Here is a 16,252-nt window from a genome sequence, read left to right as displayed (position 1 = left end):
GTATTGACACGAGTGCTCAAATTGGTTCAAGCACGGTGTTTTGTTGCGAGGAAAATGGTTTCTGGGATTTTGTTACTTTCATAAGTGGAGGCTAGATTTACTTCTATGTCCTGCCACGACATTAATGCATTCAGCAGTCGAAAAGCTCGATTCGGATCTTCTTTGCGAACGGTTACGGCGACTTCCATTCGATTCGGACTTCTCGCCTTGTTTCGGTCGATCGGTCGATATCGATGCGGTTCGAGTTCCTTGCCTGTACACTATTCGGTCGGTCCGTAGTACCTCGAAGTCTTCCAACCTCACTTTCCCCCTTCGATCCCCGTTCCGAAATCACGTTCACGCAACTCCCCCGACGCCCCCACCCCGATGCGAAAATATACGATATTCAAGGTTTGTATACTTTGCGCCAGTAGATAGACTTGTTCTGCCGTGACAGTGACTTTATATGTATACGGTAGCTTGTGAAATACAACTTCTTGACAATTGAATCCCTCAGCGTGTAGCCTGTTATTAAGCTGTGTACCCGATGTCGTGGCTGATCTCTTGTGTGCACTGAATTGCTCGTGCATGGTATGGCCTGTGTAGGGCTGAATCAATGACGGCAGCAGCCATCGATTGCGGAGAGGAAGCGGCCCAAGCTCGGACATTTTCCCGCAGGAACATCAATTGAACTTCCCAATGCACCTTGTTGGTCGTCGTCGCAACGCCCATCCAATCGATCTTGCGACCAATTGAACCGGCAATGCGGCTCCAGAATGTCTCGCAGAAGACGTTGAAGACCGTTGCCGCGCGCCCCGCGCTTGCATCCCACACGCCATCCCCATTGCATCCGTGTCGGCCACTTCTCGCATCATCACAACGTCTGCTCCTCCGTTCCACGGCACAATGCGCCGTTCGCTACCAGTCCTCGTACCCAGAGCGGATAGCCATTCTCGGCGGTGGCATAGCGGGGTTGACGAGCGCCCACTTCATCGCGAAGGAGTTCCCACAGACTAAAGTGGTGGTGTTTGAGGCGGGGAAGGACACGGGTGGCTGGATCAAGAGTCGACGAGTCGACGTTGTGGATTCAGAGGGAAAGAATGGGAATGTGCTGTTCGAATTGGGCCCGAGGACATTGAGAAACGCAACTGTCACTGCAGGACTGGTAAGTCGAACATGTCTAAACCATGGTGGCATTGCTAATGGAGTGTGTATAGGTACAAGAACTCGGTCTCGTTGACGACATCACATACACGAGGCGCAGCGAACCCGGCGCAAAGAACCGCTTCATTTACTATCCTGACCAGCTCAACCGCCTTCCCTCTCCACCACCCACCTTCGCAGACTTCTTTACATTATGGCGGACTGGCATACTGAAGGGTATATTGGGTGCGATCACAGAACCATTGAGGCCAAAGCGGCCGGACTCCCTGACGGATGAGACAATTGGCTCGTGGCTCGCACGAAGGGTGGATAAGAGGATAGCGGACAATCTTGTCTCAGCGGTATTCCACGGCATATATGCCGGCGATATCAATCAGCTGAGCGCTAAGACGTTGTTTAATACGGGTTGGGAATTGGAGGCGCGATACGGCAGTGCTATTGGAGGCTGGTTCCGCATGCAAAATGAACACGGACAATCGCAGCCGGTCACACTCGTCCACCCACATGATCGGGAAGTAGCGAAAGCTATGAACGAGGAGATTGATCTGGAACTCGACTTTGCGAAGAACCTGAAGGATTCCGCTATGTTTTCCTTCAGAAACGGATTGCAGCAGATGGTTCGAGCATTAGTGGATGCTGTGGAGGCGAAAGGTAACATTGAGATCAGAACAGAGTCGCCCATTCAGACTTTCAAGCCTCTCAATGAGAACGGGAAGTTGGGTGTCGAGGTTGTCTCTGGGGTACGTTCATCGTCTTCAGTTAGAACCGCAAGTACTGACAGTATACAGACTGAAGGCTCAACATCAACTGAATCATTCGATCTCGCCATCTCCACCCTCAAGAACGACGAGATTACCCCCTTCGCCACAGTCATGACAGTAAACCTCTACTTCCCCAATCCAAACCTTCTCCCTTATGAAGGTTTCGGCTACCTCATCCCACAAGGAATTCCATTCGAGCAAAACCCCGAGCGCGCTCTTGGCGTAATCTGGGACTCCTCTGCTGTTAAAGGTCAAGACACAGCTAGCGGCACAAAACTCACAGTCATGATGGGCGGCCACTGGTGGGACGGCTGGAAGGGGTTTCCCACGGAGGAAGAAGGTCTAGAAATGGCGAGGAGCGTTATCAAGCGACACCTTAACATTACCGACGAACCCACCGCCCACATCGCAAACCTCTCACGCGACTGCATTCCTCAATACACACTCGGCTACGATGAACGCCTCAAGCAATTCGCGCAAGGCATGTCCAACGAGTTCAAGGGCCGGTTACGCGTTGTAGGCGCCCAGTTCAATGGCGTTAGTGTAAACGATATCATCGCCGCGTCTTGGCAGGTGGCGAGGAGTTTGAGGGGAGAGGGCTGGAAGGGACGCAGTTGTGGACTGGACAGGATTATGGATGAGAGGGAGTGGGTGATCGTGCCTGCTAAAGAGATGGCGTATGTTAAGAAAGAGGTACGTGTTGGAGACTCTGGCATGGGTCGCAGAGGAGACGGTGGGGTGTAAACTTTTACAAGAGCGATGGCGTGTATATAGGGTCGCTGAGTAGTGGGACTGAAGGGTAAAAGCATAGAAATGTATAACATTGACCCGTTAGCCGGACCGGTCTGGTCCTCGCACGTTTCAGAGGGGGTGCGTCTTCAAGTATGGCGGTTGCGCACAGCGATCGGATTTTCGCCCTGGATGTATCTCTGCTATCGATGCGTCGGAAGTCGAACCGTGGTCCTAATCTTCAGTCGCACGAAGGCTCTGTCGTCTTCTACTGAGCTTTACCCCGCTCCTGCAAGGTTGCGGCGTGGTTGAACTCCAACACATTCCTTCTCACCACAGGCTTTCCTCGAACCGTCCAGTCTCCAAATATACGAATCGAGAACCCTCAGCTCATGTTTCCGACTGCACACTTATCAACATAGTAATCATCATTTCATCGCCCTGGCTTCACGGTCGCCATGCCTCGTTGTGCTCCTTGCACAGCGTTCGCGGACTTCGCGGAAGTGCCGCCGGCGCCACAACTCGATCGAGAATGGTCATCAGGAGCAGATATGATCGCTTCAGCGCGTGCTGGCTGTGATCTTTGTACGCTTTGTTGGCAGCATGCTGATGAGTGGGCATCGGAGGAAAAGTATCTGGATCAGCCGATACGGCTTTTTCGGCAGCACGGCACAGTCATGAAACCAGCACCATTTATACTACTTGGGGACGACATTGATTTATGGATAGGCGCCGATGACCTGCCATGTAGACCATCTCCGTTGGAAGTAGAGGAAGATCCGGTATCACAAGCTCAGCAACTTCTCTCGCGGTGTCTTTCATCCCATTGCGAATGCGGCACGATAGATAACGTCGGCCTTGACGGAATACCCCCAGGTTTCGAAGATCCTGCTGCCTGTTACAGTACGCAGCGATCCTTGCCGCGTCGGCTGTTAGATCTCTCAAAAGGCTCTGATGTTCTCGTGGTCGATGTAGAGGCGCATATCCTTAATGGCACTTTATCAGTAGCCGAATTGTCACAATACTGCACCTTGAGCTATCGATGGGGAGACACACCTCATGGCTGCGTCTTGAGAGCGCCTTTCGCACGCCAAATCAGCATCGAAGTGGAGAGTATGCCACAAACCTTCAGAGACGCTATAGAAACAACAAGAGGGCTCGGCATGCGATTCCTGTGGATAGATCACTGTGTATTGTCCAGCCTGATGCCTATGGCGATGACACGGACTGGAATACGGAGGGCCCTCGCATGGGTACTACATATCAAAACGCCATATGCAATATTGCCGCTACTTGCGCCGATAGTGCAAAAGATGGCTTCCTTTCGAAGACGGACAGCAAGCGAATCAGCGCCGCTCCATGCCAGGTTATTCAGCACATGAGCAGCGGGGACATGAATGTTCGCTTTTTGAAGCCAGTACCCGTCAAGTTCAACCAGGCTCTCACAAGTTCGGCTTTGAACAAGCGCGGATGGGTTACTCAAGAGCGGCTCCTCTCACGACGCGTGCTCCACTTTACGTTGCAAGGCGTGATCTGGGAATGTGGTAGTGCCCTAGACCATGGTCATACTAACGTGTCAGAAGTAACGACTTCTGTATCAGGACTTAATTGGAGCTCACGATTTGGCAATGGTCCTCGGCAAGCCACATGGATGTACTTCATCGCTGATTACTCTAAGACAGAGTTCACTAACTCAGAAGATCAATTAGTCGCCTTGTCGTCTCTGGCGAGCCTCGTACATCGTAAATTCAATAGTGACGATGTGTACTGCGCAGGCTTATGGAGAAGTCGCTTGCCAGAAGATCTATTGTGGTACAAATTTGAACCACCAAACGTGGACACGCCCAATCGGATGAACATAGCCCCTACTTGGAGTTTGGCTTCAGTGCACGGAAGTATATTGATGAGATGGGGATCGAGGACCAGAGACATATTGGTTCAAGTGTTGGACGTACATTTCACACTTGCGCAACGCAGTAACCCTTATGGCAGCATCCAATCAGGATGGATCAAGCTGCTTGCTCGGGTCGTTACGATTCTTATTGAAACAGAGAATGTACGAGAAGGTAGGTTGCCTCCCCTCGATATGGGACATGGGGAAAGCAACTGGTACAGAAGAACGATTTATTGGGACGAATGGCAAGGGAACACGACAAAAGAGAAGGAGTACGACATTATCCCTGTCGTAACTGATCGCAATCGAGACCATACCGCGCTCATTGTTGAGCGAGTACACGCAACGGATATCCAGGCTACCAAGGACGGTCATGTTTCTGCATACCGCAGGATTGGTCTGTTGCAAGATCAGTACATTCGGACTGATGATCCTGCGCGTTACAACTACGGAAAACCCAAGCAGGACATGCAAACGATATTTCTAGTGTAGTACCAGAAATACAGTCTTTCGTTACGCATGGCAGGATTTGAAAGGTGTCTCTTTACTCGTCTCTTCACTCATAGCGTCACATTTCCTTCTAGATCTTGCCCTGAGAGGTATATCCACTTCGCGGGAAAGCACAAGAACCGGTCGCAGCACATTTGTTAACTCAATTAAATACCAATCGTCAATAAAGTAATCTGGCCTAGGCGATAGAGCTGGTATGAAGTTGTTGCGTTGCGAATAACGAATCATGAGGACGAGTTCGAAGCAAATCAGGTTTTCAACGGATATATACTAAAGTAGGGCGCGATCGCATGCTTGACCTACCATCTTGCATACTACTTAGCTCGACATGTTCGCAGTTTCCAATGAATCCGGGCAGCTATCAAAAGTGATCTGTACCCACACGGAGCAAGAGAGGGCAATCGCGCAGAAAGGAGTTAATTGGCCCGCAGAAGCTTTGTGTGACACCAACCTAGATCGTGGAGACCTCGCACTATCTCCATTATTTGCTTTGTTATGTTCATGGTCTCATTAAATCCTCGGGAAAATACTGGGCGCTGCTCAAGGGGGTGAAGCCAGGCGCGAGTGCCCAAGATTCCACGGAGAATGACAGTACTACTTTCACTGGAGCGTGTTATTGCAGCTTGTGAGGGCCAATGTACAACACAAGTATGCTATCGTCTTTCTGGATGTAGTATGAACTGTATTTCGGGTCCGCAAAGATCAACAAAGTGTACAAAGCTATCTTTAAAAGAGCTCATAAAGAGAAATATCTACAAATGAGCTTGTCCGCTCCCCACACGGATAGATACGTCCCGAACTTGTTCGATATGATCTACATCGATGTGTTTATAGAGTTCAAGCTAATGCACACCTCGATATGTAATCACTCCTGGAATGCACCAGACTGCCTACCGGATCGGGTCGACCCGAACAAGAACGCGATAAGACCGGCGTGGCATTCCAAGATACGGACCGCATGTCTCTGTATAGACTGTGGTCTTACCGGTCGTGGACGTGATTGCTTTCTTGCCCGACTGACTTCCGGGTGCTCCCGTCGAAATGAGGCCAAGACGTTGCTGTGACTCTTCATTCCGGCGGAGAGGGCAGATCATGCACGACAGAAAGTTGCCAGTGGCACACGTTGCTGCGCCAAGGTGATCTACCCATCTTGGCGCGCCATTTCCGCGCTGTTGTACCACCCGGAGCATGTATCAGAGAAGGTCAGGAGGTGTCCGAGATGCTGCCGTGCGTGAGCTTGTCCAGCCTCGACGAAACCTTGATGGCAACAAGCACAGAGTCTTGTTAGCGGAAGCTTCTCTGCATCCTAGCGCGTCGTCAACGAGGCTGGTACCTGGGGGACAATGGAATGTTGGGTCTTAGGCACTGGTCTAGTCGGGGCAATGCATGCAGTGCAAAGATAGTGGATGTCTTGTAGGCCACCGGAACGTCACTATATGTAGATGAATTGTTGAGCTTTGGAGCGGTGTCCACATTGCCTACCGCTGGGTTCGTTAGTCTCGTGCCTGTGGTTGTGTTGTGCTGCCTGCCAAGTGGCGGACGTTTCCTCCGTGTTAAGAATTCGTGAACGGCAATAGCGACGGGAAGTAAATCCCACCCGACGCACATATCGTCAATCTCGTGTAGATTGGCTGTCTGAATGATGAGCGGCACATGAACGAGTGCCAAGCGCGGAAAGCAATCCCTCCATGGTGCCAAGAGGCAGGCAATAAAAGCAAGTCGTCAAGAGTATTGCCAAGACTGGTGATCCGGCGGCGTGGAGGTAGTGGAACGCAAAGCAACGGCGGTCTCAGGGGACGTTTGTTTGGTACAGTGATCCGCGCAACTCGGTCCGTTGTACGGAGAATTAATGAAATGCGATCGACAACGCATCGAGTGCTGTCACTCTGTGTGTACAGCATAGAGAGTTTGTCCGGTCAAGAGTGAGTGCTGGGTCGTGACTTCCTTCCGAATTCGCCTACCCCACAAAAAGCACGAGCCGCACGTACATGGAGAAATAACGCATTCCGCTGCAAGACGTGTTGAACGCTCTGCGGTCGGAAGAAGAAACAACGACTACTGCAGGTGCAAGTGGGTGACAGTGGGGACATAACGGGATAGGAAACCAGTCGCTTGACTCCAAGTCTCAGCGGGACTCACCGCCAGAGTTGCGCGACGACGTCAGAGCACGTATGTACTGGCCAGGTTGCATCTGTCAGCTGTGCAAGTGAATGAGGCGAAGAGAGCCCGCTGCGTGGGAGGAGCAGGCCAACTCGTCCAATGGCGGTCGTTGACGCGAATCTTTTGCAAAGCAAAACCAAGCTGGGTCGCCGAACGTTTGGAGTGCGGTAGACGCATGTGTGCAACGCGATCAGGGTGCACATGGTCGCGATCGGGAGCCGTCTCAGCACGAGTCCCTGTCCAGAGCACTGCAGAAGCTTGCAGATTGCATGAGGTGATACGAACCCCGCATTCAGTCTGGACAGTACGGGGGCCGATGGAACAAGTTATGCACGTAATTAAGCAACCTCGAGACCTTGGTGTCGTACTATACAGCTTGTGCCGGGAAGCAGAGAGGCGTGGTTCAGCTGGCGTTCCAACAGGCAATAGCGATGGCGGGGAAATGGCGTTGCAGCGGCTGGTGACCCCCACGATGTTCGCCTGTCGCGTTCGGCGGCAAAGGGCCGCCTAAGCTTTGGATTGACAGCGCCCTGAGCTGGGATCGAAGGGCAGCATCACGCTGGACTGTCGTCAGTTGACGTCGAGAGCTGCACGAGCAGCACATCTGCAACAGGAGCGAATATCGGTTCGGCGGACGCAGGACGTAGGGGCGCTCACGGCGTACGGACGACGGCATGCTGTCCTGGAAGCACATTGATGACTGCAGCAGCTCAGACCACATCCAAAGGCAGCTGCGGCATTTTCCCTCCAGACAGGCCAGACAAGGGAGACAAGGCCAGCATGATGCCCTCGTCTCTCCAGGGCCGTCGTGTGCATGGCGGAGGGTGCGAGGATGCGCTGCTGAATCCAGGCTGGCCGCCGCCAGTGGATGGGTGTCCAATGGTTCTGTTAGTAAAGGCAAGTGTGCATCCTGGCGGAAGGGCGGGTTGGTGCTAGAGGAGAGGCTCGTTTGGCCATGGTGGAGATGAAAGGGAAGGCCGTAAGCGGACAAGCCGGGCGGTCAAGCTTTGCAGACATCGATCATCGACGCACATCATCCATCACACGGCGCTGCTGTGTGGGCGCAAGGTCCGGGTCCTGGGGGAGAGTGCACGGTGGACGAGAGTTACTGGGCGGCCTTCGCAAGACGTGCATCCGGGCTGCAGGTGGCCTTTGGCGCTGTGGGGGTCGCGCAGGGGGACTGGGCCGGGGGTGTTTTGGCGTCAAATCAAGAGAGTTTAGTCTCTCTGCGACTTCTGGAGCCCACATATCATCGCGCAAGGCCCCGGGCGCCGCTTCTCCTACATTCTGGGACGATTGCCGCCTTTGCGTGCAGTTGGACTGATTGATATTCCAACGTCACGAGAGCAAGGCGGATAGATAGGGACGTCATCTCCCTGCCGCTGCCCGCCTGCATCTGGACCCTCGCCATCCACCCCTCGGCCGCTGCAAACCTCACTCGCGTGTCGTCGGTGCCATTCCGACGCAACTTAACTTTTCTTCCCCAGTCCCCCTTCTTACGTTGTGTATATGGCTCTGTCACAATTGCAACACTTCTACCACACCCCGCTCCTGCTGCCCACCCTACACCTGCACTCGTGCAGTACGCTTGAAGGCTCGTATAACTGTCCGAGCCCCCTCCAGCGTCCGTAGCGACAAGCCCCAGCACCTCGCCGTATTCGCGTATTGGCGACTTTCACCCTCACCAGCGCTCGGTCGTTCGCCAGCCAATCGGAGCACAGCAGCGCCCCATCACCATGCCGATGGTCGCTGAACAGCAACGGCAACTGTCAATTTCCTTCGATGAGCGAACCCTCTCCGACCGACTTCGGCACCGCGATTCACGCCCGCTCGACCACCGCTTTGCTATTGAAGAGGAGGATGAGAGTACTGGCACCGCAAGCGAGCCCGCCGAGCCTCTTACACCCACCAGCCATACCAGCGAGGGCACGCCCTTCTCACATCCTTTCCGTGACGATGACTCCGTAGACGACGTATTCGCAACCCCACGCCCTGTCACGAGCGACATGCCCAACAAGTCACCGCTGCAAGAGGCGCCGCACGATATCGAGAGCCAACAACATGTCCAGCCGCCTCAGCAGGCCGAGCGCCAGTCACCACCGGAGAAGCGCGGTCTGGGAAAGCGCGTGGGCTCCCTGATCCGCGGCAAACTGCACAGAGGACATTCGAGCAAAGATGGAACCAATCAGTCCGACACTTCCAACATCTCGACGCCGAACAGATCGCCCAAAGCAAAGGCCGAGACCAACACATATATTGTCAAGACTGGTGTAGATGGGCCCGCTGAGGTAGCAACTCCGGCAGTCGACATCCCCAAGCAAAGCAGAAGACTGAGCTCCTTCTCCCTGACGCGACGCTCTGACAAATCCTCCCGCGCAAACTCTCCACCCCTGTCTGGATCACCTATGAGCAGGCTATCGACGGACAGACGACCAGGAATTGGCACCAAACCCGCTTCTTCCACGGGCCTGGCAAGCATGAGCCGACCGCGGCCTGGTATCACCTGGGCGGGTAGTGGAAACGTTAGCTCTACTAAGAAAGTCGGCTTTTCACGCCGACGGTCCGCAAGCACAGAGCAGGTCCCACGCATCAACGAGAGTGCAGAGAAGCCTACCGCTGGCATGTTGGCTACCTTTTCCAAGCCAGCTGTCCAAGGTGTGGGTATGAAGGCACGGCGACTTAGTGTGAACCTACCGGACGACTTCATCATCGACTGGTGTGAGCTAGATAAAGAGTTCAAGAGTTCGAGTTTGATGCCTGGCAAGAGAGGAAAGATTCTAGGCAAAGGCGCAACGTCGGAAGTTCGGATCATGGCGCGAAGAGGAGGCATTACACGGGAAGAAGACCTGGTAGCTGTCAAAGAGTTTAGAGAACGCGACAAGGACGAGACTGAGGAGGACTACGTACTGAAGATCAAGTCCGAGTACAGCATTGCGAAGAGTCTGCATCATCCGAATATTGTCGAAACAGTACGGTTATGTACGAACCGCGGTCGCTGGAACCACGTCATGGAGTTTTGTACATATGGAGAGATATATTCGTTGGTAGAACGGAAGTTGTTCGCTGGCGGCGCGGAAGGGTTTTACAGTCGAGATGATCGGTTGTGCTTCTTCAAGCAATTACTCCGCGGCGTGAGCTACTTGCATAGTCATGGCATCGCTCATCGAGACATCAAGCTGGAGAACTTGCTCCTCAGCAAAGACGGTCATCTCAAGATCTCGGACTTTGGCGTAGCGGAAGTGTTCACTGGTGAGCATCCTGGACTTCGCGCGTCTGGCGGTGAGTGTGGAAAGAACATGGGCGAAATTCGGTTATCCGAGCCTGGAATTTGCGGCAGCCTTCCCTACATCGCTCCGGAAGTTCTTGCAAAGGATCACAGCTACGACCCACGTCCGCTGGATATCTGGTCGACCGCCATCGTCTACCTAACTATGACCTTTGGTGGTTGCCCGTGGCAAGCTGCGAAGCCCGAGTTCGAGTACTACGCCAGGTTTAAGAAGGGTTGGGATTCTTGGCTGGAACGCCATCCTGACGGTGACATCTTTGATGGTGTCGATGGCCACCCTAAGTGTGGCAAGCTTTTCAGTCTCATCGAGCCCCCGTCCATCAAACGTCTCATGCTAAAGATGCTTCATCCGATACCCTCGAAACGCATAACTATCGGCGAGGTTCTAAAAACAAGCTGCATCAAGAATATTGGTTGCTGCTGTCCAGAGACGTATGACGACCCCAAAATCATGTTCGACGCTTCCAAGTCCTCGAGTGCTAGGACTGCTGCCCCGAAGAAGTTTTTGCATCATCACATTCCGCCCAAGCCGGAGAACAAGGTTGGGAAGGCATTCACACATAGGTTCGATATGGGCGAACGATAATCACGACTGTATATTTTGACGACCATTGTTTTCACGATCACTGCATTACGGCGCTTGAAGGTCGAGCATAGCGGGTCAAAAGGCGGTTTTTGTCCCGTTCCCAATCTGGAGGCATTATTGTATTTTGTTTTACTAGCACGTCAGTTCCATCTGCATTCTGCGAATGCCACTTCAAACGACACATATACCACATCGACGTCTTGTCTCGTCCCACCTTCCCTTTCTGTCTCTCGCTACTTTCCCTGACCAACACACGTGTATGCGCGTCCCATGCGATTGGCAGCCCTGCAGAAAGTGCAAACGCGGCAATTGCCTTGACGCGCGGAGATCACCAAGCAGCAGCTCCACTTCGTCTCGGAGGAATTATGATTGCGCGACTCGCGAGCTAGCGAATAGCTTACGCTGATCTTCCGCTGTTATCGGAAAACTGTATCTGTCTGACGTATCTCCAGAATTTCGTCATTCCAACTTCGCTGATATGGGTTATTGAATCCCACTCTTACGATGCATGCCGACGGCAGCAAGCAAGTTTGTAATGACCCGCTTGTCCGACGTGGCGCCGAGATACTTGGTCCGCTAGGGATAGAGGTCCACGGGCTTGGCGATGGAGGAATGTAAGCGCGCGAAAATGAGCTGGTTCTGCGATTGCGAACTGGAGTATAGTATGGGGTGTTCCGGGTACTGCGCCCGCTATGTTGCGCATGCGCGATACTGCAAGTCATCAAAAGCGTGGAGAGAAGGATCAAATCGTGGCGCAAACCAGTCCAACACGAACTCCAACAAAACAAGAAGCAACCATTTCAACAAACACGTGGGGAGTATGATACGCCCACAACATACGATCGAGCTTGAATCAGACAAAGCATTGGCGCAGCGTACTAGCGGTCGGCGCTGCGCAGTTTCCACACATGCTTCTCGAATGCGGGGCATGTGTGAAGTCATCGCACAGCATCCTGTCAAACAACCGCCGAGGGTCTTTTAAGCCGCTGATGGAGTGGTACCGAGATTCTGTCGTGTCATCGTCAGCACGTTGGTTCGACTAATGAGTAGGCGATAGACATGTCTCATGCTGGTTAGGATACTCCGGCTTTTGAGCTCGTGTGAGAATAGCGGGGTAACGCCTTGCTGTAGGTGTGTTGTTTTGCGCAGCTCAGCTTGATGCTGTCACACGACTATGCGCTGAATAGCGAGTTTGTAAGAGGTGGAGCAGGTGATTACTTCGTCATGAATTTGATGAGGCTGAAATGTCAAGGATCGCTTCATGGAAAATGGAAACAAGCAGTCTTGTTGTGTTGATGCCGACTTTCCGCGTCCTTGCATACAGAATCGTCAACTAGACTTGAAGCATCCCCTTCGCATGACATGTACGTCCGATATGATTCATAGCGTAGAGCTATTGGACGGTAATGGCCTCACCCATCAGGCTCAATCATCAACATTACAAAACAACGCAGTTCTTCCAACCACATCAATCAACCAAATTCTCCCTCACGTACTCCCTCCCACCAATCCTTGACTCCCTACCCAACCACCATACCCAACCTCTTCTTAAGACCCTTACTCTCCCCATGACCTTTCACCGATATCCACCTCCACACTTCCCCACATGCTGCAATGCACACCCACCCCTGTCTCATCACCCTCAAAAAAAAAACGCGGTGTGATGACTTATGCTGCATCGCAGGAGGTGCTCTTTTCTGTTTTTGCCTGTTCTCATGCATTAAGATTTATGCTTAGCATGGCTTATCACGCACAAGACGATGCAAGGCGAATGCTTAGCCTGTGACATGTCTGAGGGGAGGGGTTGAGACGTGTGGTGTGTGGGAGGCGTGGGGGTGGGTAAAGGGTTCATTGGTGACGGAGGGGAGGGCCGGGTGAGCGTGCATTGGAGGGAAAGGGGAGGGGTGTTGATTGGGTGTTTTGTAGATACAGATTATAATGCTTTTATATGGGGGAACTAGGGTGGGCTTGTTAGGGGATCGGTATGTGCGGATTACTTGATCTCTCTGAACACCGTTCTGGATTATGAATAGTCGTATACCAATCGACCCTGCGAATCTCTCACATTCTATACATCGCGTTTTCTCTTCACTCGCAAAACCTGCGCTTACTTGCCACCACCACAGCCATCATGCGATAAGTCGCTCACCACATCTCCCAAACCCCCTCCGGCAAAACCGTCCTCATGATCTTCCAATGGCTAACCGCACCATCCTCGTGGAATTTCTCCAGCTCACCCACATCCGCATTGCCCATGACCCTGCCTCCATTCTCCTTGCTCACAAAATCGTAGTTGACTTCCAACTTCTCCTGCGGCTGCAAGAAGTTTCTCCTCGCAATACTACCCAGGTAATCCTTCTGAACCGTATCGCGGAAGTTGACAGCTGCCTTGCCCAATCCGTGATCGTTCTTGACGCAGAAAATGACCATGTTGATGAAGTCAGCTTCACCTTCCTTGTGTTCTGCCTGAGGCGGAGAATCACGGAAGAGGCGGCAAGCGGGGAAAATGGCGTGGATGGTGTTCAGCACCAGTCTCGTTGAGCCCAGTGTCAGGTCTCCGGCGTAGTTGATTGCGACGAAACCTTCTGGCTTCAATAGGTCGTAGAGGCCTTGCATGAACTCTGTGGTGAACAGGTACACGGGTTCTGCACCGCCAGTGAAGACGTCGTGGATGATGTGGTCGAAGCTGCCGGGTGCTGAGACGGACTTTTGTGCTACGTAGGCGGTTGCGTCGTCGATGACGGCTGTGTGGTTGGGGTCTAGCGCGAAATACTTCGTTGCGTAGTAGTGGACTACGGGGTCGAGTTCGACGATCGTCGTGTTGATACCGTGCGCGATCATGGCGTTTGGTGCTGTGCCGATACCGAGACCAATCACCAATGCAGATTTCTCGCTGTCGTCTACGATAGGTATGGTATCGACTGGGGGTTCCATGAGGCGGACGGCTTCGAGGAGTACAAAGACGGCGAAGATGGACTCGCGTTGGCGCTGACCTTTAGCATAGGCTTGGGGTGTTACGAGCCACTCGCCTCCAAGGAGGGAGTGGTCGCATCGAAGAAGACGGAAGGCATTGTCGGCATGGTTCTCGATGACAGAGACATATCCAGTGACGGACTCATGACGAGCGAGAAGCGTGTAGTTCTGCGTAGCCTGCAAGGTGGAGTTTGCCAATTGTAGACCGTGGGTTGAAGGATGATGCGGATTCGTCCAGAGCGTGTGGAGGATTGCCGGAAACGCGAGGAGGATGACACGTGATGGGCTGAAGAAGGCAGATGCTGAAGCAAGAAGCATCTGCATACCCACGCGCGTGAAGTAGACAGATGTACCGATGAAGCCGGGGATGAGAGCGCTGCTGATCTTGGCTACCGTCGATACGGTGAAGTAGGATGCAGTGGGGATGGCGATTTCCTTCAATGGCGAGGGATTGATTCCGGTAATATCGATGCATTCCAGTAGATCAGCGGCAGCGAAAACTGATAAAAACAGTAGGGGGAAGTAGGTAAGGGACTCGATGAGCAGAGGTCCGTATTCTACCCCAATTTTTCCGCTGTATGGGAATAGTAGGAACTGGATGACGGGTGTCCAGTACGCTACTACAGCGATGTACTGTGCCACATTTGCAGACACGTAGCTCTTCAATGCTCGTCGTGTTAAGAGTGCTGCAACAGCTGTGATAGTCATAGTCCGTTGATGGTGCAGCGATGCTGGGATTGATCCATAGATAGGAGACAGGTTCAGTTGTGAGACTGGTGATGCGAAACCTGCGACAAGCAGGAGTGCTGCTGCTCTACCAACATTCAGAAGAATAGTCGATGCTGGGGCATTTTGCGCCTGGGTTTCCGCCTCTTTCGCTGCCTTTGGCTTCTTCGGTGTCTTTTGTTTCGGCGACATGATGTAGAATTCCCGTTCTATCTCTTCCTATCAACCCAAATCGAAATGTTCTTGCTCAATTTGCTGTAACAGCTTTCGCGAAAAAGAACGATGGCGAAGCGTGTGAAGCGTTGAAAAGACCAGATATCGCGTAAACGGTCCAAGGAATCCCAAGTTCTTCAAGCACTCTATACGGACCGTATATCCGCGATAGTGTAGTCGGCCCGCGAACAACGATAGAGAGCAGCAAGCAAAGTGCAAAAGAAGGGTATAAGGCAGGAAAAGGAAAGGAAGAGACGTTGAAATTAAAAACCAAGAAGGCCAGCTGTTCCTGGCTGAATGGGATGATGCACGGGTGAAACGGGCGATCATTAAGGTGGAGTTCGTTTCGGCTGGGCGCGTTTCGCACTAGAGTGTGGCGCCCAGCACGGCGTGTGGCGTCATTACCAAGCATTGCGATTGACCATCACTTCTACCATAGCGACTGCAGTGAGAGGGTTTCTGGAGTCTGAATCCTCTTAGCATGCCATACATGACCGGATCACCCAGAATGGCGCCAGGTCTCGCCCTACGACCAGCGAACGCGGCGGATGCAGCCAAGGACCCCGCGACCCCCAATGGCCATGTCAACGGCGGCGCATCAGCCCCTACAACCGAAGACGTGGAAATGGACGATGAGATAGACGAATCTCTACTCCGCGACCAACTCCGCCAGCAACAGAACGAACGCGCGCAACGACTCCAGGCTAAGAACCGGCGCAAGCGCTACCTCGAAGTGCATCCCGAATACTTCTCCGACTCGTCCCTCGAGCTCGCCGATCCGCTCCTATACGACCGCCTCATACGCCGCTTCCAAACCGCATCCGAGCGCGAAGCCGAAGGGCGCAAGAAGGGCTTCTCGGGCCAGATGGCTACCGATCTGTGGCGCGCCGAAGCGAAGAAAGACGCGCTGTCGCAACCCGACCCGAATTCGCTCTTCACATATAACCGCGGGCCTCAGGGTCAGATAATGGAGGAGGAAAAGGACGATGTGCCCATGACCAAGGAAGAAGGGAGGGCGTGGTGGATCGACGAGATGACACAGCGCTTCCTGAGAGGCGGAGACGATGATTTTGAGTATGACAAGTTGGTCGACAAGAATGCCAAGTACGATGATCCGGAGGCGGAACGAGACCTGGAGGACGCGTATTTCGAGAGCATGGAGAGCGACTTTGATTCGGACGGGGAGGGGAAGGAGAAGGTGTTGACGGGTGAGACGGGCATACAGGACTATTGAGCACACGCGAGCGATGCACAAACAGCCAGGAAGGGAG

General features: G+C 53.0%; 4 protein-coding genes across 4 annotated transcripts; 3 read left to right on the top strand and 1 right to left on the bottom strand.

Moving 5' to 3' along the window:
- Positions 1-742: 742 nt before the first annotated feature.
- J4E88_004526 (uncharacterized protein) lies at positions 743-2,648 on the top strand (the record flags this gene model as incomplete). The annotated part of the gene is made up of 3 exons (XM_049398171.1): positions 743-1,144; positions 1,197-1,883; positions 1,932-2,648. 3 exons carry the CDS (start codon positions 743-745, stop codon positions 2,646-2,648), a joined length of 1,806 nt encoding a protein of 601 aa, XP_049255732.1.
- Positions 2,649-8,939: 6,291 nt separating this feature from the next.
- On the top strand, positions 8,940-11,069 carry J4E88_004525 (uncharacterized protein; the record flags this gene model as incomplete). The annotated part of the gene is made up of 1 exon (XM_049398170.1): positions 8,940-11,069. One exon carries the CDS (start codon positions 8,940-8,942, stop codon positions 11,067-11,069), a length of 2,130 nt encoding a protein of 709 aa, XP_049255731.1.
- Positions 11,070-13,214: 2,145 nt separating this feature from the next.
- On the bottom strand, positions 13,215-14,960 carry J4E88_004524 (uncharacterized protein; the record flags this gene model as incomplete). The annotated part of the gene is made up of 1 exon (XM_049398169.1): positions 13,215-14,960. The coding sequence occupies one exon, from the start codon at positions 14,958-14,960 to the stop codon at positions 13,215-13,217; it is 1,746 nt and encodes a 581-aa protein (XP_049255730.1).
- A 529-nt stretch (positions 14,961-15,489) lies between these two features.
- Positions 15,490-16,215, top strand: J4E88_004523 (uncharacterized protein; the record flags this gene model as incomplete). Its single annotated transcript, XM_049398168.1, has 1 exon — positions 15,490-16,215. The coding sequence occupies one exon, from the start codon at positions 15,490-15,492 to the stop codon at positions 16,213-16,215; it is 726 nt and encodes a 241-aa protein (XP_049255729.1).
- Between the last annotated feature and the right edge of the window lie 37 nt (positions 16,216-16,252).

The sequence above is a fragment of the Alternaria novae-zelandiae genome (assembly GCF_023758075.1).
Source record: "Alternaria novae-zelandiae strain BMP 2774 chromosome Unknown scaffold_8, whole genome shotgun sequence".
Lineage (NCBI taxonomy): Eukaryota > Fungi > Ascomycota > Dothideomycetes > Pleosporales > Pleosporaceae > Alternaria > Alternaria novae-zelandiae.
Note: the sequence above shows the minus strand (reverse complement) of the source record. Positions and strands in the feature narration are given on the sequence as shown.